The 25,373-nt window shown below is 49.0% G+C and overlaps 1 protein-coding gene and 1 long non-coding RNA gene across 3 annotated transcripts in view; both read left to right on the forward strand.

The window, feature by feature from the left end:
• The first annotated feature begins 652 nt into the window (after positions 1 to 652).
• On the forward strand, positions 653 to 4,233 carry LOC111074630. 2 transcript variants are annotated; one of them, XR_002607831.2, is made up of 3 exons: positions 653 to 778; positions 3,356 to 3,674; positions 3,852 to 4,233. It is a non-coding gene; the product is annotated as an uncharacterized LOC111074630 (long non-coding RNA). The 2 variants fall into 2 exon arrangements; XR_002607830.2 differs by lacking the exon at positions 653 to 778 and adding an exon at positions 1,352 to 1,510.
• Positions 4,234 to 4,273: 40 nt separating this feature from the next.
• The window catches only part of LOC111074629 (microtubule-associated protein futsch), a 43,007-nt gene continuing 21,907 nt past the window's right edge, over positions 4,274 to 25,373 (forward strand). The window contains exons 1-3 of the mRNA XM_041595815.1: positions 4,274 to 4,822; positions 4,878 to 5,147; positions 22,244 to 22,342. Of these exons, the coding sequence (XP_041451749.1) occupies positions 4,648 to 4,822; positions 4,878 to 5,147; positions 22,244 to 22,342 (544 nt within the window). The 5' untranslated portion in view covers positions 4,274 to 4,647. The remainder of the gene's footprint in view (positions 4,823 to 4,877; positions 5,148 to 22,243; positions 22,343 to 25,373) is intronic.

Here is a 25,373-nt window from a genome sequence, read left to right on the forward strand (position 1 = left end):
CACACTCGCATATGCGAGCGAGCGAACACGCACACGAACAGGCAGCAAGAGTCAGCTGTTTTTAGTGGGTGCCAGTGGGGCGCGGGGGTGGCTGCTGTTGGGCGCCCGAGCACGCGACACCCCCAGTCGTGCCGCAGTCCGAAGCGCTCGTGCCCGAATAGCCGGCACCCAAACAGCGGTAAAATCAATATTTCCATGGCTCCATGGCAGCTGTTTGCCACTGCCTCTGCGACGCTCCCCATGTTATTGTTGCTGTTGCTGTTGCTCTTTCTCTTGCGGTTGCGGCAGACCAAATCAGATGTTAGCGGTTCTCTTCCAGTGGGAGGGGGTGGGAGTGGGGAGTGGGGAGTCCCATTCCACAGATCGTTTTGTGGGCAGAACTGGAGGAGCAGAGAACTCAACTCCTTGGCGAGCAATATCTGGCATGCATATATATATTTATGAATCAATCCCTAATCAGTGCCAGTGACCGATCCTCGCTCGCGTGCCGTTTCCGCCAAACGGTTACTGGAAATTGCGTAATTTCATTAGGCGAGTTCCAGGCCTGCGCCGCATTCCCGACACTGTCGGCTTTCCCGACACTGTCCACTGTCGCTGCGCTGCGTTGCGCTGCGCTGCCAGACAGTCTGCCAGTCGGCCAGTCTGGCTCTGCGTCTCGTCTCAGTTGTTGTTCCCCGAGTGTCTTGTGCAGTCGACAGCCAGGTTGCAGTCGCACCAGAGTGAGAGATAGCCGTTCCGTTGCTTTAGCCGGCGCCAACTGCCACAAACTACGTGAAAAGTAAGTCTAAAAAAATGTAAGCAGAAAGGACAAATCCTTGCACAATCGGCCAGTCTTCAAGGAAAATCCGTTCCACCTAAAAGCTGGTGTCTGGGGGGCAGGAGTCGGAGTGTAGTCGGAGTCGTAGTCGGAGCCGCGCCAGACCGGGTGCCGGTGCCAATGCCATGCCGGGTACCGGTACCGAAACGAATCGGCTGCCCAAAAAGAAAAACGAGGCGAAATCGGAACGAGCCGAACGGCATGGCATAACCGTTAGCTGGAAGCGGCGAATCAGCATTCGGCCGCCCCGAGACGGCCAGCAACAACAAACAGCTGCAGCAAAGGATACGAAGACAACGACGACGACGACGAGCCTTCCTCTCGGCCCACAGCTGTGCTGGGTGGTGGGGTGTGGGCGCTGCGACAGCCAGCCAGCCAGCCAGCCCCAGCTGGAAATTCCAATAACAGCAGCAGAGCAGCAGCAGCTGAAAACTGGAGTTACCGACTGACGGACGCCGCTGTCGCAGTCGCAGTCTATGGCGCTGCCGCTGTTGCTGTTGCTGGCGTCGTCATCGCTTCGTGGTGCCACTTGGCTCGTCCGGAGAATCAGTCGTCGTCGAGCTTTCAAAACGTTTGCAGCAAACGGGAGAACACACGCCAGGGATCGAAATCCAACCAAGAGCCCCCCAGCCAGCGCCAGCAGAGCAGCCAAAAAAAAAGCAGGAGACCCACAGATACTGAGAGATAGAGAGAGTGAGAGAGACAGAGAGAGAGAGAGAGAGAGACAGAGTCCAATATAAATCTTATGGCAGAGGAAGTGGCAAGTTACAACTTGCCACTTGCCACTCGGAGTATAGATTGTTGCAATTAACTATACGCCTTTTTTTTTCAAGTGCTCCTTTTTTTTACTGTGGCTTCTTTTTTTGCGGTGATATCATATAACGTGGTGCAAGAACTGGTGCACACTCCACCTTCAGCTACACCATGCCACACCACCCCACACCACTCTCCCCGGCACTCCACCCCACCAGCACGTGCTTTCCTTGCCATAATGTCTGTGTGTGTGCGCTTGTGTGTGTGTGTGTGTGACCTATTGATTCTACAACTTCCTTTGGCGATGGTGCAACTTCGGCTGCCGCTGCAAGAACTCGCATTTCCATCCCCCCCAACCTGCAACCTGCAACCAACACACACCCCCACCCCCACTCCCTCGATCGATCGATGGGGCAGGTAGGCTGTCCACTGATCCACCGATCCCACAGTCCACGTCCACAACAGATCAAAGCAATAGCCAGATCAGATCTCTTTGTGGAGGCCTGCCCTGGAGGACGGAGGACACATGTGCGTCCCGAAATAGCAGCAGAGAAAACTCATCCATCATCCACGGCCGCCGGCAAACGGCAGAGCGTCAGAGGGGCAGAGCGTACGATGGGTGTGCAGGGAGGGGAATGTCCTAGTCCTACCAAACTGCAGGCCGGGGCCGGCAACTTCGCGGCCGTTTTCTGGTGAATCATCCGGAGTAGCGGCGGCAGCACTGGAGCGAGACGTGGGGCCCCACACCACGGCCTGGGGGCACGCGACCGACTGCAGGCCGGGTAGAGTGGTATAGTGGTAGGGGTAGGGGAGACACACAGAAGTTGAAGGATTGCAACAACAGCAAGGGCTACAGAAATATCAAAAGGAGTTCTTCAGCCAGCCAGCCAGCCAGCCAGCTAGCCAGCCACCTCCGCCGCCTTCTCCTCCCCTTCCCCTATCCCTGCCATCGTTGCTTTTTATAGTTTTCGCATGCACCCGGCAATAAGGGCGGAATGGGCGGAAGGGCGGAAGGGCGGATGGGATTGTGGTGTGGCAGGGCTGATGACGTCGACGTCGCCTGCCACGTCGTGGTTGTCGCTGTCGTTGTCGTTGCCATGGAGCGCGTCCAACCGATGACGACATCTTTTTGGGGCGTGTGTCTGTCCACCCAGGGAATCGCTGATGTTTGCCCCCATGTCCCGTGCCCCTTGATGATGCATGCATATGTGCGCTGGTCTATATCTGCAAGACGGCCAAAGTTCAATGCATTTTATATTTGCAGAGCCGAGGGCCGCCTCCTGTCTGTGGCTCGTCTTTTTATAGCCACTCCTCCGGCGGCCCTTGCTCGCCCGGCTCCTGGTCTTCGGTTATGGCTGTGACTGTGGCATTGTCTGTGTCTGTGTCTGTGTCTGGTCTGTGTGGCAGCTAGCTCCGCTGGGAAACCGAATGTTCGGGGCACAGATGGAGAGAGAGAGAGAGCATGGGAGCATGGAGATGACAGTCATATTTCGATGGGCAATACGCCAGGGAAGGGCAAACCGTCAGACGGTAAAAGCAGTGGGAAAAAGGCAATGAAAATAGAAGTATTTCCCTTGGACCCCAATTCCAGGAACAGATTCTGCAGAATATTTTATTCGAATAAGCAAAAGAGGGCCCCCAGAACATATTTTCGAGGAGAGTTTCCGTAGGCTCCACTACTCCTCTTTTGGCAGAAAATAGCCTAGTGAAGAATATTAAGCAGGCAGAGCGACAATCGCTATATCCTTACGATATATAACGGATATATGTATTCTTCCTTTGCAGATCCGACGATAGATGGAAAGAGTGTCGCCGTGCAAACGCGGAGAGAGCTAAAAGCGAAAAGTCAGTCCAATCGAGGAATAACTATAGCCAAAAAGCTATAGCATAGCCGAGAGAAGAGCAGAGAAGAGATCATTGGCTCGGATCGCTCGCTCCTTGATTCATTTCAGACAAAAAGACAAAAAAGCGAGAGAAAAACAAAAAAAAACGAACACCACAAAGCGAGAAAAAACCAAAAATCGAATTTTCATGTTTCAAACACAAAAACCAAAAACACAAAACCAAAATTATTATTGATAAACTATTACGAATAAAACCAAAGGTAAAGTAAAAATTGCTACAAGTAAAAAACACACACAAAAAAGCTAGTCCAAAATCTACACTACGATATACATATGTATGTATATATACGATACACATACATATATATGCGATATACATATGTATTGTACGTATAATATATATATGTTTAACTAATAAAAGAAAATAAATACTGCAGAGAACACGCCAATTGCCGCAAAACAAAAACAAAAAAACAAACGAACAAACAAAAAACTTACTCCAAAGAAAAACCAAAGCAAAAAATTAATAAAAACCAAAAAGATTTTCATTAAATAAGAAAAGAAAAACCAGCATAGACCACAGCTTCAAGAAGTGTGCACAATAATAGCAACAAAAGAAAGAAAAGAAAAACCAAAACCAATTCCAGAGTTATTAAACAAAACAGAAAACCAAACCAAACCAAACGAAAAGAAACGAAAACCAATTAAGCGAACAATTCTCTAGTTTTCTCGGAGCGAAAAAGGCAAAGAAAAGACTGCGCCAAAAGTCACGGCCAGCAAACAACTAAAAGTACAACAGCAACAACAACAAAACGAAAACACAAACAAAAGCAAAAGCAACAGCAACAGCAAAAGGAAGGAGGAGAATCAGCAGCAGCGGCAGCGGCAGCAGAAGAACAACAACCAACCATCAGAAGCAGCAGCAGAAGCAGAAGACAGCGTCACGCACCAACACTCGCAGCTCAGTCGCAGTCGCAGCAGCAGTTCGCAGCGAACGGTTTACCGCAATATTAGCAAGAGACAGAGAACCAACAGCCAGAGAGAGAGTTCCGGAAGTGACAGTGCGGAGAGTGCTTGAGTGCGAGGGAGCACACTATAGTGTTAATCCGGTTAACCGTTGTATTTTTTTTCTAAGTGTAAGAACAAGTTTTATTTTGTTCCTTCTGTGACAAAGCAAAGACAAAGACAAAAGCAAAACCAACAACCAACTACCAGCAACAACCAACAACTGTGATGGGAGATCAGCCAAAGGCAACAACAACAACCACCAGTGGGGGGGCGGCTGAAGGAGGCACAGCAGCTGGATCAGCAGCGACTGAGGCCGCCGCGACCCAAGAAGCCGTTGGCAGTGCCATTGCCATGGCAAATGGTAACGGTAATGGTAACGGTAATGGCAACGGACCGGATCATCCACCGCCGGAGTTGCAAGAGTCGCAGGAGCCAGGTGGTGTTGTCACAGGGACAGGGACAGGCGGACAACGAGGCCGGTGGCAGCACCGATGTTGGCGACGATGCGGCCACCGATGCCGGGGCCAGCTCTCTGCCACCGTCGGAGATCGGTGGTCGGGCACCGCTGGATACGGCCGGCTCGGACGGCGGCGGTGTCGCCTCCAGCCTGGCCGGTGGCATGGTTGGTCCGCCCAGCCCCCTGACCGGCTGCTATCTGCTGATCGTGCTCGGGGAGCCGCATTCCGAGGAGCACAAGGACAACATCTTGCAGCATCTGTTGAAGGGTGAGTACCATCCCACTAGAAAGTAGAAAGTACATCTGTATATTCCCCTCCCCCGTCCCCACCGTACCTGCCACCAAAATCTTAAGTAGAAAGTCTGGGGGTATGCAAATGAGCAGCGCATGCTGGGAATGCTGTGTGCAACGTCATGCCTCGTCAATTGCCGTCGCGTGCCCCGTCCAGCCAGCAGCTTCATCATCTTCCATGCCAATCGAAACCGCACTTCAATTCGCCCACTCCCACTCCCACTCTGCTGCTCGTTTTCACACTTTGATGATTCGCCATCCAATTAGCTGAAAAGCGGGGGTGGAGTGGAGAGTGGGGATATTCATATTCATTTTCATTCACTTTTCTTGCACTCCATTCGGTAACTCCCTTCCACGAGTCTGTCTGACACACTTTCTTGGGTTCTGTTCGGCTGTTCTGTTCTGTTCTGTTCTGCTGGAAAGTGCCACATCCGATGGCATGCCACCCACTCAGTAATTACCTTGCAGCCTGGCTTAATCGAATTCCCATGATGATGGCAGTGCCATGTCCTGCCATGAACTGTGTGGTCCCTGGTCCCTGGTCCTGGTCTTCAATGGGAGAATGTCGCTGGTAATTCGATTTGAGGGAATTGCGCATAAAAGTATGCAGTGGCATGCACTGCACCCCGTTTGCCCGTTTAATTAAAATTGGAAAAAACACACACACACACACACATGCACACGGGTGCACGGGCACTTGCCCCACGTGGCACACACAGAACCAGATCCAAAGCGAGAGCGAGAGAGGCAGAGACACAGAACAAGCACTCGCGGATTGTTTACTTTTAATTGTATTAATTATTTTCATGTTGATTGCATTACAAACAGCAACAGAAAACAGAGAGAGCAAAAAAAAAACAGCAAAAAACAACAACGAGTCGTGAAAAGGGCAATTGGGTCAACGGGCAAGGGGTATTGGGGCAGCGGGTGATGCCACCACTGCAGTTCTGCGAACTCCGAACGGAGAGCGAGCCCGTAGGCATCTTATTCCACACTACCAATAGGCTGCCGTTACAAGGTATCTACAACGAGAGGGTATCTACATATCTAGAGAGTGAAGCCAGAAGGAGTGTCAGAGAGAGAGAGAAAGACAGAGATCACTCACGATGTATCTATAGATACGAATATCTATATTCTTTACTGCTTAGCTACTCCGAGAGAGAGTGCGCTGGGCCTGGGCCTGGGACTGGGACTGGGACTGGCCTTACCTTTCATCTAAAACATACCCTGCAACGAAGTGCACACAAAGAGTGCCAACTGAGTGACAGCGATGCTCGTCGACTTATCCTGTTGTTGCACAGATTATTAACAAATATTTGATTTGTGCAGGCGACAAACCAGAATGTAAGCAAAGGACTTTAGCGAGAGTTTGCGGGTAGCAGAGAGGGAGATACAGGGAGAGAGAGAGCGCGTGCAAGCTAGCGGAAGTACACTCAATTGGGAATTGAGGCGCCCGTGGGTGTGGGTGTGGCATAATTGCCGGACACATGAGCCCCCAATCGCCAACACACCGCCAACTTCTAGCCCTTTACCAATCCCAGGGCGGAAATTGCACAAAACTTGTCCGTGTGGACATGGAAATTAGTCGCCAGCAGACCTGATCACAAGGGGGTTGGAAGCGCGGCAAGGGCTGGGGGGCCCAGCGGAAGAGGGAGAGGTGTGGATTACCTGGAGGTTTAGGCACCTCTCGTGCACAACATACAACAAGAATAACAACAAAATGTAAAGTGCAAAAAACACCAAAGCAAAAACAAGGCTCGTGGCAAAAAATTTGCAATATTTGCTCGGTGGTTTTCCATGCCCCGCCTCGCCTAAACAAACAGTGGCCCAGCGGTCCAGACGGGTTGGGTGGTGCTGAAAGGGCTGTTGAAAGGGGTAACCAACCTCTGTGGCGGCCTCATTTTATAATTGATTTTGAGGAAAAAGCGCTCAAATTTGTGGCGGTGGCAGTTCAAACGGAAACCGAAAAACAAACTAACCAGAGGAGTGGTAATGAGTGAGCAAGGGGCTGGGCAGACAGGGGGGGTTGCTAGAGGGTAGACCAATGATCCCCGATGATCTACAATTTAAATTGGAGTTTTCCATCACGGAGTAGCTTAGCAGTTAAGCATGAATTTTCATTACTAGTTTCTGCATGTCAATTGATGGAAATTAATAGAATTCCGTAACGATAATGGCAGGGTCTCCAAATACATTTACCGAGTGCCTTTACTGTGCCTGGTCTGGCCTGGCCCCCCTTCTCTGTCACTCTTTGTGGAGGCGCTTCCTTTTATTCTCTCACACTCGCTCACTCCCTCAGTCACTGAGCAAAAGCGCTGTGGCTGGTGTCACTTTGCATTTTGCAGTGTTGCAAGTGCCTGCAGTGCCAGCACTTGAGCCGCGCCACTTAATGCCACTTAACTGGAGTTCTGGAAGGAGCAGAAGCAGGAGGCGGTTCACATGATTATAACAATTGCGTCGCTCATTTTGGCATGCGGCACTTTTTCTTCTTTTTTTCTTCGCCTCTCTCTCTCTCTCTCTCTCTTTATTTCGTTTTATTTTTGGTTATTTCTTTTTTTAATTAACTTAAAGAGAGAAATCAATAAAAAAATAAAACGCGTCATTCAAGGTCAGGTCATGGTGGGGAGGGGAGGGGAATCACATAACATTATTATGACAACTGTTGTCGAAAGAGAGAGAAGCGGAAACAGGGCGGAAGGGACTAGCAGCGGAGGGTTAGCCTATAGCCAATAGGCGTGGCCACTTGTGTGAAGGCCCAAAAATCGATCAAATAAGAGGCACAAAGAGACAAAAAAGAGAGCGAGCCATAGAGAGACACAGAGACAGGGAGGATGAGAGAGAGAGAGAGAGAGAGGAAGTAGCTTCAAGTGGAGAGACGATAGAAAAGTGGAGCGTGACGGGCTTCGAATTTGTACATATTTGTACGATTTGTACAAAGGGTAAAGGGACCAAAAGAAAGGGAAGAAAATGGTAGAAGAAAGGGCAGAGAATGAGCAAGAGCAAGGGGAAGGTAGTGAGCAGAGGGCTAGCGTGGGGGTGACCAACAGTTGACGCGTGATTGCGTGACAATGTGTATGTGGGATGCGACAGCTGGACTGGACTGGACAGGACTGGACAGGACTGGACAGGACAGACATGGGACGGCCACAACACGACCGGACGCCGCAATGCACTGCACACCGCGCCCGCTCCCCCGCTTTAAACGTGGGACATGCTATATACGTGACCGCTCCACAGATCTCAGCCCCTGGCTCTTACGCTGGCTCTAGCTCTGGCTCTGGCCCAAAAGCTCGACACGTTCACTCGGACAACAAAGTCGCGCTGACAGTTGCAATGACAGCAGTTTTAGCAGCAGAGTACCAGTACAGAACCCACCCCCAAAAGGGGTGTAAGAGAACACTGAACCCCAGTAAACCCCTAGTAGCAAAAGGAGCAAAGCAAAGGAAAGGAAAGGAAAGGATTATGGTGGCGTGCATGGAGGAGCATGGGAAGCGGGGGGATATGAAAACAGTGGATAAAACATACTGATGAAATATGTGAAAGAGCAGTGGCAAAGAGGAGCGAGAGGATGGCTGGCTGTTGAAGATCATGTTTGGGTCATTGCATTTAAAAGAAGTGAAAATAATAACGAGAATTTCTGGTAGCTTGGTTCGAGGATCATGCTTCGGATGTATGAGGGGGGTATGTCTGATAAAAGATGTTGTACCGAGGCAGAAGATCTTGACGGACGTCACATTGGTTTCATCTATGCTCCATGCTCCTTTACATGCGAATGGAAACCAAATGTGGCGTATACGCAATCATCGATTTGAAATCGAAGCAACCATCGACCGTTGCTTTGGTTGGTGGTTGATGGCTGGTGGCTGATGGCTGGTTGCGGTGGGTAGCATCTGTGTACGGGGCTTGCGTCATCAATAAGCACACATACACACACACAGTTAAACACCATCTAAACACACACCTACACCTACACACAGGCAGACATTAAAAATGCTTTTATTGCAAATTAATTGCTTTGAAGTGCATTGAGAGGCAGAGGGTTTTGCGGCACGTTTGAGCCGCCCGTCGACCATGCGACGCACCCGTGGTCAGGCACATGCCACATGCCGCACCCCCGTCCTGTCGCATTTTCGGGCGGGGCATGGCTCACGTTACGTTCGTTTTCAGTTTAATTAGTTTTCGTCGGCTTCGTCCGGTTTGGGTTCGAGTTTGAGTCTGAGTCGGAGGAGCTTGTCATTAAATTAGCAATTTAGTTTTGCCATTATTCTAATGAGGAAAATGATGGCGAAAACGCTGGCAGAATGCAAGGGAAAATGGGCAAATTTTCTAATGAGCCACGGAGAGCGGAGAATGGCGCTGCAGAGCTGCGGTCCAGCACAGCAACCCAAACCTGAACCTGAACGGAAATAGCAATTGAAAACATGAACGTGAATCGAAAGGGAACTCCAAGCGAAACAGCTCGCTGATTGAGTTGACCTTTGGCCTTCTTTGAGCCGTCGCTGAAACGTGAAAGGATTTTGTGCCTAATTAGTTGCTAACTGTTTTTGCCATCCGATTCGGCCATTCGGCCTCTAATTGGCCAACAAAAATTCCATCTGGCCTGACCAGCAACAAAAATTGAAATGTTCCATGAGAAATTCATGAGCTGGAAGCGACGGCCCCCTCTCTATCCCACTCTCTCTCGCACTCTCACGGCGTGGCTTAGCAATAAAATGTATTTATCCGCGTTGATCCCAAAACACTTTTTGGCTCACAAAAACTTTTTTTTGGCCATCGCCAAAGCACCAAAATAAAAATCCAATTTCCAAGCGGCAATTTCATGAATTTTCTCAACTACTTTGGCAATGCCGTAAAGAAAATAGAGTTAGCTCGTCCCACAGCCCCCACTCTGCCTCGCCCATCCTTTTGGTTTACTTTTAAGAAGTTTTCAATTTTAGTTCTTTGGCGAAATCAAGGGAGTAACCGATGCGAGGAGTATCCATTGGTGAGAGAGTTGCAGCCTGAATGGGTTCACAGCGTATTGCTTGGTTGTGCAGCAGGGTAGCAGGCTGTGCACACAGAGGGCACACAGGATGTTGTGGCATGCGGATGGACATGGACAGCCATGAAATGTATTACTCCGCTTTGGCAGGCGCCTATTTTCGCTTATGTACAGACGAAAATGTTGCTGTACATGCCACATACCTACACATGGTCCTGCATGCTCTGCGAATGTTGGTTGGATGGCCATAAAAACTGCTTATCCTCGTTACATTTAAAGTGAAATACAATTCGGCTAATGCAATTGGCACACGAATAAGGAGGATGGCTGGATGGCTGGATGGTGGGCCTGTAAACACTCACGTAACGTAAAGCCTTTCATTTTGATTAACGTTTTGACTTTTGCCATACTTGCAAAATGGTTTTATGGCCCCAGAGGCAGTGGCAGCCGCGCGCCAGTGGGCCCAGAGGGAGGTACAAGCAAAAGAAAAACCCCACCACACCCCCACGCAGCCAGAGGGAGCTCCTAATTTTGCGGCTCAGCCGTAGAAAATTTGCCGACCTATGCATGTTTGAGACGGAGACGGACACGAAGACTCCCGTCGGCTGGAAATCATGAAAATTAATTGCCAATCTGGGTCGGGGCGCTCCCTCTTCGTGGCGGCTGCTGCTGCTGCTGAGCTTGCCACAAATTAATGTGCCGCCATTTTGAATATTGCACTGTCTACGTCTTTAGGTCTCTGTCTCTCTCTCTCTCTTTATAATTTCTCTTTGGATTGGTTGGAGGCATGCAAATATTTGACTCAAACTCCCAAAAACTCCCCAACAAAAGTCGGTCAAACGGAAGCTTCTACGTGATTCACTTGACTTCCCTCCTTCTTCCCTTTCGTTTTCGGCACACTCTTTAGCTAATTTCATTCAAGAATGGAATCCACTTGGTACTTTTGTATTTGAGTTTCTGATTGATTTGCCTTCATTTGCAAAACTTCCACCGTCTACTCGGTGTTTGAGTTTGAGTTGAAGCGAAGTTTTGCTTGTGTCTTCAGATGGCAATGGAAGTGCGGATGAGCCACAGGCCACAGGACGGTGTAGCAAGGTGTAGAGTGTAAAATTCGCTATAAAATGCGAGAGAAAGGCCATGAGAGGAGCCATCGAATGACATCAGACAATGCCTTTCCTTTGAGCCTCATAAATTAAAGGAAATCTTTCAAGATTTTCCAGGGAATGCTGTGTGGTTTCTTCCACGTTCTTCCTTGTTTTCTCCTGTTTCGATTATCATCCATCAATGAGCCTGCGATTGCGGTATCTTTGCTTAAGCTGCCTGCAACAAATAATTAATTAGCTGCCTCGCGCGCTCAGGTGGCGGCCATAATTCATATTGCGCCTCAATTATGGAAGTCAATATGGATTCAAGGCGATCAGCGAGCCGACACACAGCCCCCACGCCCACGCCCACGCCCGGCTCGTGTGCCTCCACCAATCTCCCTGGATGTCGCACAATGTCCTGTTCGATGTCCCTCTGGAGAAACATGAAAACGTACTCGTAATTAATTGCCAGCTGACATTTCTCCCATAAATTGCCCGACTGCGCCCAACTTTCTCCTGTCAAAACGGAAACTGACACTGAAGTTGGAGCAGAAGTTCCAGCAGCAGTTCGAGCCGAAGAGCAGGCAGCAGGCAGCAGATTTTGTGGCGTGAGTGGCAGAGTGGAAGAGCTGGCTGCTGGTTGCTGGACCCTGCAGACGAGACACAATCTTTGTGTGATTGTTTCTCGCTCTCGGCATCGGTATTTGCAATTGGAATTCAATCAGTGGCCATAAATTCGATTTTGCATGAGGCATAAGTATCTTTTGCGATAGCAAACACTTTGATTTGCGGCAGCGGCAGCGGCAGCAAGGACTTGCCTTCGCATAAAATTGCAATTTTGATTCCTTTTTGCACCATTTAAAATATATGTCCGTACATATTTCTGTAATTTTATGGCAGCTGCTGCCCGTGCACCACTCCATCACTCTGCCACTCCCCCTGCCACCCACCTAGTGGCTGTGGTGGTGGGGCCTTGGAGGTGCCACAGCATATGGGGCTATGTTGTCGTCGTGTGGTGGTCGCTCTGGTTGGCCATTTTTCTGCCGCTGACTGCCGACTGCTGGTTGCAATTTCTCGTTTTGGCGCATTTGCGAAATTAAAAAGCTTCTTGCATCATCATCATCATCATCATCATCGTCATCGTCGTCGTCGTAGTCCCCATGCTATGCTCAATGTTCTCATCCTCATTATGATGGCTGTGGTGGCAGTCATCAAGTGATTTGTTGGTCGCATGCCAAGTGAAAACTGCGATGGCGATGGCAATGGCGACACACACACACACACACACATGTGCTTCGAGGGTGAATGGGGTAGGGGAAATGAACGAATGAAGGATGAACGATGATGGGGGGGGGGGTTTTTTTTTTTTTTGGTTAGCCCTGACTTTGAATGAAGCTCTTTAGGAGCATCGCCCAACAGTTGCCAGTGCGAATTCAACGCTGAATAGTGTCTGGATTGATGCTCTTTGGAATTGCTGGATTAGAATCTTTTAGCTGTAGAAACTGTAGCACCAGAGCTTGCACCATGTTGCCATCATAATCTCCATAGAAATTTCATTAAATCAAGAGACGTAAACGCAGCACACATTTTGCTGTATCGGGCAATGGAATCCTTTCAAGCAAAATAAACACTTAATTTTTGCCAACATTCTATGGTTTCCCTCAGCCATCAGCCAACTCCCTCTGCCATCTCCCTCTGCCTTCTGCGGCCACCCACATCCTCTGGCTCGCTGGCTTTTTCCTGGAAGTGCAGCTCAAACAGAAAAATGGATTTATTTTCCTTTAGTTTTTCCCCCAATTTATTTATTTGTTTACTGCCCGTTTCATGCTAAATTTATTTGTTATTTATTTATGCTCCCACCTCCCATCAGCTCGCTTTTCTTGGATAAAACATAATCTCCACTTGGCTGCCAGGCTGCCACACCCAACCACCCAGCCACCCTGCCCCAGAGAGCTGGGGGGGTGCACTGTGTGTGTGTGGGAATGGCTTATTGATTGGCTTGTGCATTAATTGAGCGTGAAAAAAGTTTTTTAGCCTGGTTAGCCTGGTGGTTGCATGGAAAATGCACTTTCGCCGCTTAATGGAATTTTCGCTTAAGTTTTGCTAAAAAGGCATAGCATACATTTTGGGGGCATGCCGCAAAGTGCAAGATGCTGTCACCATAGCGGTGGCATTCGCGGTGGTAGAGAGGCAGGGGAGCAAGAGATAGCTGGAGAGTGAGTGAGTGAGAGGGAATGCATGAAATTTTCAATTTCCTGTCCCACCAAATGAATGATGAAATGCTGAGCATGACAGGCGCTCCACACATGTCCCTCTCTCTCTCTCTATATATCTCTCTCTTTCTGTGTATGTGTGTGTGTGTGGATCCAATTTGTCGCCTTGCCTGAGAAAATTGCAAAAAATCGTTGACAAACTGCATTGGAGGCGCCTCGTCTTCTGGGTCCTCCTGCGGCTCCTTGGCGCAGACTTTTCACCTCTTTTTATGGTCGCATTAGCGTCACCTTTGCTTCCTCAGCGCTCCTCCACCTGCTGTTCTGTTCTGTTCGGTTCCTCGTGGCTGTCCCACGTTATATCGTTGTGCATCGTTCAATACAAATTCATTTCATTTCAATTTGAGTTCAATTCAATCTTGAATCTCGATTCACCTCAGGACTCAAAATGACGTTCTTCAATGCGCTTTATTGCCCTCCCTGCTACAGCAGAGAGCACGTGTGTGTGCCTCTCTGTGTGTTAGTGTGTGTGTGTGGCAGATAAGAGTGGCCCCAAGGCAGCAGATGCCCCATTGTACAGAGCAAGAGCGAGCAGGGATCTGCTTCTGCTTCTGGTTCTGCTTCCCCTTGACATTCAACGTTCAGGCATCGCAGTAGTGAGGCATGAAATTGGAAATCCATAATGGCCCTTCGTGAACGAGCATATAAATGTGGATATGCCACACTTGCAACAGCAGCAGCAGCAGCAGCCATCACACATTGTCCAGCCATTTTTAGGGAGATGGTAGGGTGGGCAGTCCATTCAAGTGTCCATTTTGCAGTCATATCTGCCCAGGTACTTGGCCAGCTACAATATAAGTTTCCATTTGTTAAAATTTCCAATGAATTTGTGCTGTATTCCCTTTTGTAGTTTCTATGAAAAATCATTTGTATTGGCTTCCAAGAATCGTTTAACTGCACAAAATAGATGTTGTCTGTGCGGGGGGCGCATCAAGTGGAATCTTTTCAATATAAAATCAATTGCAAACGTATTTTATTTACAGATTTCTGGGATGTCACAAGTGCATTTAAAACTGTTTGCAGCAACACCTCTCGATCGCAACATTTGGTAGATCTAGAACGCACATAACAAATGGCAGCTGCAGCTGTTGCTGGGCTCTTTGAACACCTGGCTCTCTCGCAGAGCCATGCACTTGCTAGTGCATACCTTTGGGCTGCATCCAGTTTCGATGTATAGCCACGGAATACCGCCGTGGCATTTACGTTTACGTTTACGTTTCCTTTCAATCAGAAATTGACTCTGATGCCCTCTGAAATCTGTTTAATTGTTGATTCCATGCTCGCCACTCCACTCCGCTCCACTCCAGTACGCTTACTTATCTCTTGTGATGCATTTTCGAATGGAAATTGGATTATCTTCGAGCAATTATATAATCAATTCTGTAATTCCATTGCATTTTCCGATAAGTGGATTCCTGCATTCCATTCAGATGGATATTCGATTTCAATGGATATTCCATTTAATTATTAACTATTCAAACAAAGACTGCACACACACACACGCACACATCAGATACACGCCCACACAAACACACAGATACACAGCCAGAGACAGAGACAGATACAGATACAAAAGGGGCAGAGACAGAGACAGGGGCAGAGACGGAGACAGAGGCAGATGTGCAATTATGCAATTAGTGACAAACAATTAGGAGGGTGCAGCTTTTTGAGGGGTGTGAGAGACTGTAAGCTGAACAGGCAGTGGGGCAAGGTGGCACAAACAAACAGGTGCCTAATTAGCTGCAGCTACAGTTACCATTTTGCCAACGACAATTACAGAAAGTTGCAGAAACGCAAATTGAATTGAATTTGAGAAGAGTGAAGGTGGTACAGCAGGTACAGGAGGTACAGGAGGTACAGGGGGTACAGGAGGTACTGGAGGTACAGGCTGTTGTTTCTGTTGCAGGACTCTGTAGCTGCCACTCCCCACTCCCCGTCACCGCCTTGGCTTGCGAAATGAACTGAAAATGCACAGAAATTCGTGTATCTGACAGATGGATTATTTTTAGAGTCATATTTTTTCTGCTTTAAACTTGAATTTCGCCAGGGGGTATGTGGCATGTGGCGGCGACAGCATACTTCCCTGTCTCCTCCCGCCCCGCTCCACTCCGCCTGCTGTCATACGCAAAAATCTTCTGCCTTTCCTGCCATTTAGCGGGGTGCGCGGTGCGGGGGCTGTGGGTTGCCCGCGGAGCAAATGCAAATTTATTTTTAGTTGCTTTCAGCCGCGGCAGAGTGTGCGAGTGTTGCAGCTGCAGTTGCTGCTGCGTGTTGTTTTTTTTTCTTTTGGCCGCGTGTGTGACAGGCCCCGGAGTCGCTCGCGTGTGTGCGTCAGAAATGTTTCATATATTTTTGGCATTTGTTCGCCCCATCCCTTTGCCCTCCCCCCTACACACTTCTGCTTCTTTTTTTTTTTGCTGTGGCAACAACGAATCGAACGAATATAAACAAACCCCCAAAGGGGAGCCCACGTGACATGTGGCAGCGAGATACGAGTACGAGTACGAGCACGAGCACGAGTATTCAGCAGAAGAGTTGAAGACGGGGACTTGGACCTGTCCATTCCTTTTCAGTTTGCTTCATTCCGCGCCATTTGCTCTCATTCGGCTCCCATTATTCCATCCTGTCATCCTGTCCCCCTCCCTGGCCTGCTCCTCTTGCATTCCATTTAGTTGTCGCGTGTAAAGTGTTTTGATTTATGCAGCATGAGGGCCAAGCGGCAAGAGACACTGTAGCAGGCAGTCGCCGGAATGAAATCCTAGAATCCCACAGAAATTGAAATGCGAATCGTAGCCACAGACCACTATTCAGGCTTCCGCCTGTCCTCCCTGCCTCCGACTGGCAGAAGCAGTCGAAAATATCCTGGCGGGGGGGGGGGGGGGGGGGGAGTGGGTATCCCTGGGGTGCAGCCACAAAGGGGTGCAAAGTTCGTTAATGGAAGTCCTGCAGCACAAACTATCTGCTGCCATTTCTGCTGGCACCTTCTATATCCTTTGCTCGGGTAGATTGTAGAATTTTGGGGATTTCCTTTGCTCTTTTTTGGGGCATGCCACACACCACACGTGCATGGGGGCGTAGGTTGCAGTAGGGTGTGGTAACACATTTATGAGCAATTTATGCAAGGCCATTAAATATGAAAAAAGAGTTCACTATGCCACAATCTCAGTCGCTTTCTGTTTCCCTTTGCCTTTCTGTTTCACTCTTTTCTTCTCTCTGTCTCGCTCTACCTCTTTTGTACACTATATGTATATATATCTCTCTTTCTGCACTACATACACTACATATATGCCCATCTCTTTCTATATGTACATACGTGTATTATGTGAATCGATAAAGTGACATAAATTATGCGAAACTCCCTCGCCCATCCACATCCACCTGTGCCGCATCCTCCTGTTCCCGCAACCGCACGCGTTGCCGTTTCTGTTCCTGCCTGCTTCTGCCACATCCTGCCGCACTGTACCGACATGTGTGCTGTGTGCTGTGTGCTGTGTGTGTTACTGCAATATTTATTGGAAAATTTGTTAGCTTCGTTTGTCCTTCGTTACCACATTCTATGGCCATCTCTGTGTGTGCTCTTCCATCCAATTTTGGCATTTATATATTCATATTTCAGGCGGCGTCGCATTTTCCTGTACCGTGGTCGGTCGGTCCTTCCTTGCTTGCCACATGCCTTGTTTTGTGTCCACCATAGACGTTGTCCACAGCCCCTGGTGCTGAAACTATAAACATTGATTAGCCATTAGGGGGGGAACAAAACACTTCAAAATATATATTGCGCATACGTCATGTGTGACGGGAAGAGAGCAGGCAGGCAGGCAGTGAGGCAGGCTGGCAGAAAGGCAGGAGATGGACATGACTCAACAATGAAAATGGCCATCAAAGTGAGAGAATGAGAGCAGGATTTTGAATTGGGATTGGGATTGGGAATTGAACTGTAGCAAATGGCGGAGGCAATGACGCACCAATGCGCACGGCTGACGCAATTCTCGGTTGCCTCATCCTGCCCTCCGAGGCATGGGCCTAGGGCCTTTGCAAATCCGTGATAAAGCAGCTTTAAATGCGCGGAATATTAATTACACAATGAAACTTGTTGAAACATTTGGACGCCCCCAGTACTCGCAGCAGAGCCAGGTGTTCAAATAGCCAAACCAAACGACAAGTGTGTAAATACCAAAGGGATCCACACTGTGGATCGATCAGCACCCAACTAAGCTATCGATAAAGCGCAGCATCATCCTCCCTCTCTCTCTTTTTCCATTTCTCGGGCGATGAAGGATCTTCTTCTACGCATATCCGGCCATAGCCTGCTGGCTGCTGCCACACTTCCATTGTGCTGCAGAGTCTACTATCTGCCAATTAATTACAATTCTTATCGGCGAATACATATCGCTGTGTGCGCTCCTCGCAGCTCGTCCTTGCCCGAGTACATCAACATCATCAGCGTTGTGTTGTCCTTGTTTCTATATCTGGCCCCGTGTCCGTCTGTGCTGTCCGTCCTCTGTCCTCTCATCAGGACACGTTGCTTATCGGTACGTAGTAGTGGGGCAATCAGGCGCAGCATTGTTTTCGCCATTGTTTTGTGCTTCCACGTCCACTTTGACCTCTCCACAGCGACCCATGCCACCAGCCGCCCACTGCTGTCACAACAATGGACTCCGGATATCCGAGGCCTGCTTTCAGGCCGTGCCCTGCCCTCTGCCTCCATGTCTCTCTGTCCCTGTGTTTACTTTACTATCGATTCGCTTTAATTGTTATTGTCTCTTGAGTTTATCTGCCACGCAGAAGAAGCGGAAGCGGAGCAGAACTGTCTACCACTTTCCCACTCTTGTGGAGCGCTGTGTCCTTCAGTTCCGTAGTTCCGTAGTTCCTTTACTTCTGCACTCTTCAACCTCCAGCCTCCATTCCCTTGAAGGAGCCATCCAGCCATCCATCCATCCACTTGGCTCAATGTGCAATTAATGAGAGCAAGTGTTTAATTTCTTTTTAATGTGTTTATTTATGCATTTCCAAACATTTAGCCCCTTTTCGCTGCTCTCCTCCAACAGTTGCAGCACAGCCTCTCAACTGTGGCAAGAGAGATGCAGAGATGCAGAGATAGAGATACAGATAGAGAGAGTGAGCGAGTGAGAGGAGACAAGAGCCTGAAAAGATGGAGGCGGCGGCATCATTCATTTGGCTGTGCAAACTTTTTCAACGCGCTTCGCCTACCCTCTGTACGGAGCGCGCGCGCGGCTTCAAGGGTCGTCGTTGCAACAACAAAAACGACAAGTGGCTTTTTAGCTACATCAAAATCAACACGAACCCCCCACCAGTCCCTGCAACCATGCTGCCATGCCCCACGCGACGAGTACGACTCTCGAGTGGCTTTTAGTGGGGGCGCCGCACAAAATTATGCAACTATTTTGTGCAAACAATCGAGTGGCAAGCGTGTCACAGGGAGGGAGGCGTGTCGCCATATCAGCAATCATTACGCTGAAAAACGGAAGCGGCATCAGATAGATGCAATGACATTGCATGCCACACACATCCACACACACACACCCACCCACCTACACACAGAGGCACAAATAGCTACAGGCACACACAGCTACACCTGCTGGCTGGGTGTCCATGTTCATGCTACACACGGGAAGAGTCCTGAACAGGTGTTTCCTTGCTATCTCTCTCTCTGTCTCTCTCTCTCTCTGTCTCTGTCACGTTTTGCATTCGATTAGTGGCGCTGTCGGGACAGTCAATCGAATGTGGAGGAGTGCAATGGATGGTACGTGGAATGTGCTGCTGTGGCAGGATATATGCCTGCAGCAGTGCTACTGCCACATCCATTGCCACCACCACTGCCGCCAGGGTAATGCAGCAAAAGAGGCAAATTATCTGAAATAAGCGGCCACAAATGCAACGCTGTTGCAGTTGGCCATCGGAAGCCATCAGAATGCAAAGGCTCTTTGGTGGTAAGGGGAAGGGCAGGATCTCCACGCCGTCTGTTTAAGTAGCGAAAGACAGAGCTGGAAAACTTGAGCTGGAGTCGGGCGTTTCACGTGCGAAAGTATCAAGCAAGGCAGCCGTGGTGGTGGCAGCGACACAGAGTGGCAGGGCTTAGAGCGGATTCTGTTTCTGAGCTCAGAAATTAAATATAAATAAATAAAGCAGCGCGACTGGGGAAGGGGCACGGGCACGGGCACACACATCACACATAAACACACAGTGAGGGCGAGGCCTGCCACACTGGATGTGGCACCAAGCAAATTGAAGTCTCACTCACAGATATCAACGCATAAATATTAAATGAAAGAGCGCCAACAGCAGCTCAGTGGGGGGAGTCAAAGGGGCAGGGGGAGTGGCATGTACTAGTGCGAGTAGAGAGTGTGACTCAGATTCTGTAGCCAGTTGCCACACACCCACCCACACACCCACACACCACACAGAGAGAACCTTCTTTCAGCCCATCCATCCGAGCAGCGTCTGAGTGGCTTCATTCGCTCGATGATTGCTCAAGAGAGTGAGAGGTAGATGCAAGGAGTGAGTGTGAGTGAGAGAGGGGCACATCCTCTCATGCACACATACACGTATATATATTATATATATATATCCTGGGCGCCGCATATCCTGGGCGCACTTTCTCATTATTTTTGTGCAATCGCTGTAGGCGCTTTTGACTGCCATCTGGCTTCGTGTGCCTCTGCTGCCCCATACCACACACATTGTTGCCTCCTCCTTTGTGCTGGCGCCTTTCCTTTCTCCCTGCTTTTCCCTTCCTTTCTCTTTGCTTGCCACTGCCTCTGCCTCTGCCTGATCCTGTGCTCTGTATCTGTGCTGGCGCTGGCGCTGGCACTGGCTGTAAAAAAGTGTTAAGATTTTACATTTTTATGCCTTGAAGTTCACTTCCTTTCTGTTTGCTGCTGCCGTCGCCTTTTGTTGCTGCTGTTGCCAGCCATTTGTGCCGCAAATTGCCGCAAAGAGAGGGAGGGAGGGAGGGAGGGAGAGAGGCAGAAGTAAAGGGAAAGAGCTGATTTTTTTGGGACACAAAAGAATGTCGTAGGAGGGAGAGAGAGAGTCGCCAGGAGCAGTAACACAAGGATCATATGGAAGCTATTCACCGTTCAATGATATTGCAACATATCTGCCACATGCCACAGGCAAATGGGGCTGCCACACCTTATTTTTTGTTGTTCTTTTTGGTGCCAGACGCCTCTGCCGGACGTGGCAGCATAAAAATGAAAGTTGAGCACTCATTAAGGTCTCGTTTGGAGTAAGTTATTCATGGGAGCATTCATGGGCGCCGAGGGAGCAGGAGGCACAGGCAGGCGGCGGGATTGTTCATTAAATTTTCCAAGCGGCTTACGGGATAATTTACAATCTGTCGGATGCGATGGAAAATTAAAGCCCAAAGGCCGTAACTTCAAAGGGGAGCTGGAGGCAGGCAGTCTCCTAAGAGAGATTCGATTAATTTACCTGCCACGCTGCCTCCACACTCTTTTTCCTGCCTGGTTGCATCCACATAAATGAAAAACTTCCTTCAAACAGAAGGAGAAACAGAAAGACGGGGGCATGCTAATGATCCTGGTGCCAGGGCATGGGCAATGGGAATGGGGCGAGGCTGGGCATAGGCGCTCTGCCCAGAGAGTAGTTTGCCCTTTTATGTATACCCTAGCTAAGGGTACATAACAGCCAACTGCATTGCCTGTCCTTCCAGCAGAGACCCCAAATAATGATTATTATTTTGTTTTATTTTTGAAAAGTCTATGGCTGATATGCCATAGAAGGCTTCCATGGAAATGATCGGCTAAATGTAAATCCCTTTTAATTTTGTGGGTGAATAGAATAGAAAATGATGGATCTGGCAGAGTGCCCCTAGTACCCCCTAGAAGACCCTCCAGTTGCTCTCTAGCTGTTGTGTTCAGTGTTTGCAAATACTCGCCTCGAAAGTCGCCTGATGGTGATGGTGATGGAAGAGGAGAGCACTCTGCTGGAGCAGGAGCAGTTGGGGGGCTGACTTAATTTGTTGACCAAATGACATAATACACGGACTGGATGGGCAGTGAGGGCACAGGGCACAGTCTGAACAAATATCAAAAGGCGTCCAGGGGGTGCGGGGTGCGGGATTCATGTCCATCGTGGCGTATGCGGAATGCGACCTCGCTTTCGCCCTTGTTCTCGCTCTCTTTCTCTTCTCTCTCTCTCTCTCTCTCTCTCTCTCTGTTTACCCCTGGCTGCTCATTTATCAAAAAAAAAAAAAAACTACCGAGAGCCAACTACTATTTGCAGACACTGTGCACAATTATTACACAAAATTAATGCATAAACTAATGTATGAGTCTCGGGGCTGGTGCTGCCCCGCAAAAGTGATGGATGAGTGCGTTGACGTTGGTTTGGGCAAATCCATGATGACCTTTTGGCCTTGCCACACACTCACATATTTTTATACAGAAGTTTCCCTCTCTCAGAAACCAGCAGAAACAATCGGTCTTGGATGCCAGCTGTGGCATAAAGAGAACTCTTGTGTGGCATAAACATAAACCAATTACCCCTTTCCTTGCCATATTCAAAATCAAAATCCAATAATAAATGCACTTCCGAGTGGCTGCTGATTCGTTTTGCCATATCCACAATCCAAAATGTTCTTTGTGGTTCTGCGTTCTCCGTTTACTTTTTCCCCTTGAAAGCAATTCCTGGCACTGCCATTTTCTGATATGCATATCTGACTTTCTTTCTTTCTTTCTGTTCTTCTCTGTTGCAGGATTCCTCTCCTGGGACGTATCCGATTGCCACGTCGATTTGGAGGAGGAGCTCAATACAATAACACAACATGCGCCCGAGGGCGAGGAGGCACGTCACGGTAAGTCTTGCTGCGTCCTCCTTTAAATACATGTTGCAGCATTTGAAGTGTGTGCTGCCAATCGGTGGAAGTATCCAGCGTAAGTCCTTCACTTCATCGAGAGCTCATCATCAGCAGAAGAAGAAGAGCAAAAGCAGCAAAAGCAGCAAGAAGCTGCCTCTGGCAAATTACAAAGTTATCCTAACGAATTATTATGACAATTGTCTTTGCAAACAGCAGCTGTGGCAGCAGCCATCCATAAGCCATAAGCCTGAACGAGTGGGGTGGGGTACCGTGCCCCAAAGAGAGAGCGCAGGGGCAACCAACAATTGAATGCACAAAAGCCAACGAAAGCTCAACGCTTTAATGCTTTCATGCTTTTGTTGTTCTGGCTTTTGTGATAAATCCATGCACAGAGCAGCCCACACCCCCGAGAGGCTGCATTTTCATTTGCCCCAAAGTGCAACAACGCCAGCAAAGCCAGCAACAGCAACAAAACAACAACAACATTATCATCATCAACATCATTATCGACAGAGGCAGAATGGAACAATGAGGCACAGAACTGAAGCTGAAGCTGAACTGGATTGCGGGTGCGGGTGCGGGCTGGGCTGGCTCTCTTGGTTGCTGGTGCTGCTGGTTGCTGCTGCTGTTTTCTTTGCGGATTAGGCTAAAACGTTGCTGAAATGCATTCAAGTGGCTTCCAGTGCATCGACGGTGGGAAAGCTTTTCTTCTACTACTCCTCCTCCTCCTGCGCTCTCTCTCCCTCTCTGTTCTCTCCGCTGCCCGCTGTTTGCTGTCTCTTGTGGTGTGTTTGCTTTTTTTGCCGCGTTGTTTGTTGTTTGCGCACTTCGTTGAGTCCTGGCTTGGGAGATGATTGCCACGACAGGGACTCCGAAAGTTGACGCAGAGATTGACGGAGATTCGAATCATCTTTTGATTGGCTGCTCTGCAGCAGAGATTCCATCTGCCTGCTCATAATCGCTTTGTTTCAAGTACCTCATTGGCGTGTAATCATTTTTTAAAGGGATGTTGCCACTTGTGGGCATTGCTTTTTATAGTTTGATACCATCTAAAAATAGGGATAATAATGTGATTCTACAAGCACTTGGAGTCCGCTTAGATGACCCTAAAACTTCAAGCGGAACCATTTTCCCTGAGACAATGCCCTTCTCCATAAAGGCACTGATCAGGCGTTGCCTGCTGCTGACGCTGCTCCTACTACTGCTGCTGCTCCTGCTGCTCTGACGTTGAGCCGTTGTCCTTGAAGGACATGCTAAGTGCAACACCTGCGCTCAATGCGCTCCCATTCAGCCGCCGCGGACAATGGCATGGAAAAAGTTGGCAGCGCCTGCCGTTGTTAAATTTTTTTCCATTTGCATTTCGCAATCGCATTTCGTTTCGAAACTACTCAAACAAAATTCTCAAGTGGCGCCCGCCTCAGAGCGCCGCGGTCCAAGCCCAATAATGATGCTGCAAAACAGCCGCACAGCCGCACAGCCGCCCAGCCATAGTGCCACATGCCACACCAAGCATAGCTATGGACACAAGCAGAGCCACAGCCAAAGGCAGCAGCAGAGGCAGGGATCCTGAAGGCCGCAGGGCGAAGGCTCTTGAGGCGCGATTGAGAATGCACAGAATGCATTCGCTTCAGTGAGCGCTTTGTGCTTCGTCCTGCTGCGTCCCAACAGAGCAGAGTTCTCTGGTCCACGATTTGTCCAGCCCTCGTGCGTGCTGCCTGCTGCCTTTGTGGCGAGGAGGAGCTGGAGGAGCTGGAGGAGCAGGACACTTGTCGGAACAACTGCCAAAGGAGATACTCGTGTGCATAAAGGCACAGAGGCGACAGCGTCAAAGTAGATAGAAACTTTTGCCAGCAATTACAAACATTCGTTAACAAGCGCATAATTCATGTTTTATAGCTCTCCCTCGCCGCTCCTCCAGCATCCCAACCCCAACTTCCCACAAGTCGCAAGTTTCCGTCTCGCCTTCTCTCACTCTCCTGAAAAATTGAGTTTGATGCACAGTTTAGTTAAGTTTGCTTGTGGGACGGACAGCGGACAGGCGGACAGGCGGGCAGAAACTTTGAAACTCTGCAGCAGGTGCGCTCTGCTCTGCTCTGCGCTGCTCTTAAAGTGCTCCTCATCAAGCAAACGCTCCCATGGGTGACGCTTCAATAGGTTCTGACGCTGGGGCCTTGACCAGAAACAAAAGCTGAAAGTTGCTGCTGCTCGAGTGATTGATTCCTTGAAAGTTTTGCGCTTCTCGTTGTTGGTTTTGCACTCGCCACTCGCTAGGGTTCCACTGGGAGCTACACTACACTCTCTGCAACCCACAAATCCCACTCGCTACTCGCCACTCGACGCTGCAATCGTTAGGCACCAGAGACTTGCTTTACGATGTTTCAGGAAAAGTTCACTTTACTGGAACTTCCTTTTACTTTGCTACAACTGTAAGTTGGCATATGGATAGACTTCAGGACACCAAGCAAGGAGCCGGGCAAGGGGCTAAATTCGAACGCTTCTTTTCTACTTCAATTCTAGTTCTTTTCATAGCCTTTATTCAACTCGTTTCACTTCTCAACTTTCGATTTTCCACTCTCCACTTACTGCTGAGCACAGTCTTCTGCTGCTTTCTCTGTTATCTCTGCACTACCTTCTGTTCCTTTGCTGTTCTCTCCTTCTACGTACGGCCACACATCACTCATCGTTCCCCCAATTTGCCGCTCCAAGTGTGTTCCACTTCTCCGCTCAGCCTACGGATCATCGGGGATTTGGACACATTCTTATCTCTCTCGTGCCTAAGCCGAAACCCACATAAGCATTGAAAAGGATGTTGACGAGGATGCAGAGGATGATGTGCGGGGACGAGTGGGCACAATGGAAGGGAGATAAAGAGAGAGGAGAGAGAGGGATGCCAAAGAGTCGTATCACGACCCAGCATAACCTCAAAACCCATAGAAATTCTTGAGATAAAACGTATGCAAAATTGATAGATAGACAGGGTCCATGCCGTGCCTTGCAGGAGAAAGTAGGAGAAAGCTAGTGGGGGGAG

The sequence above is a fragment of the Drosophila obscura genome, unplaced genomic scaffold (genome assembly GCF_018151105.1).
Source record: "Drosophila obscura isolate BZ-5 IFL unplaced genomic scaffold, ASM1815110v1 contig_84, whole genome shotgun sequence".
NCBI classification, from domain to species: Eukaryota; Metazoa; Arthropoda; class Insecta; order Diptera; family Drosophilidae; genus Drosophila; species Drosophila obscura.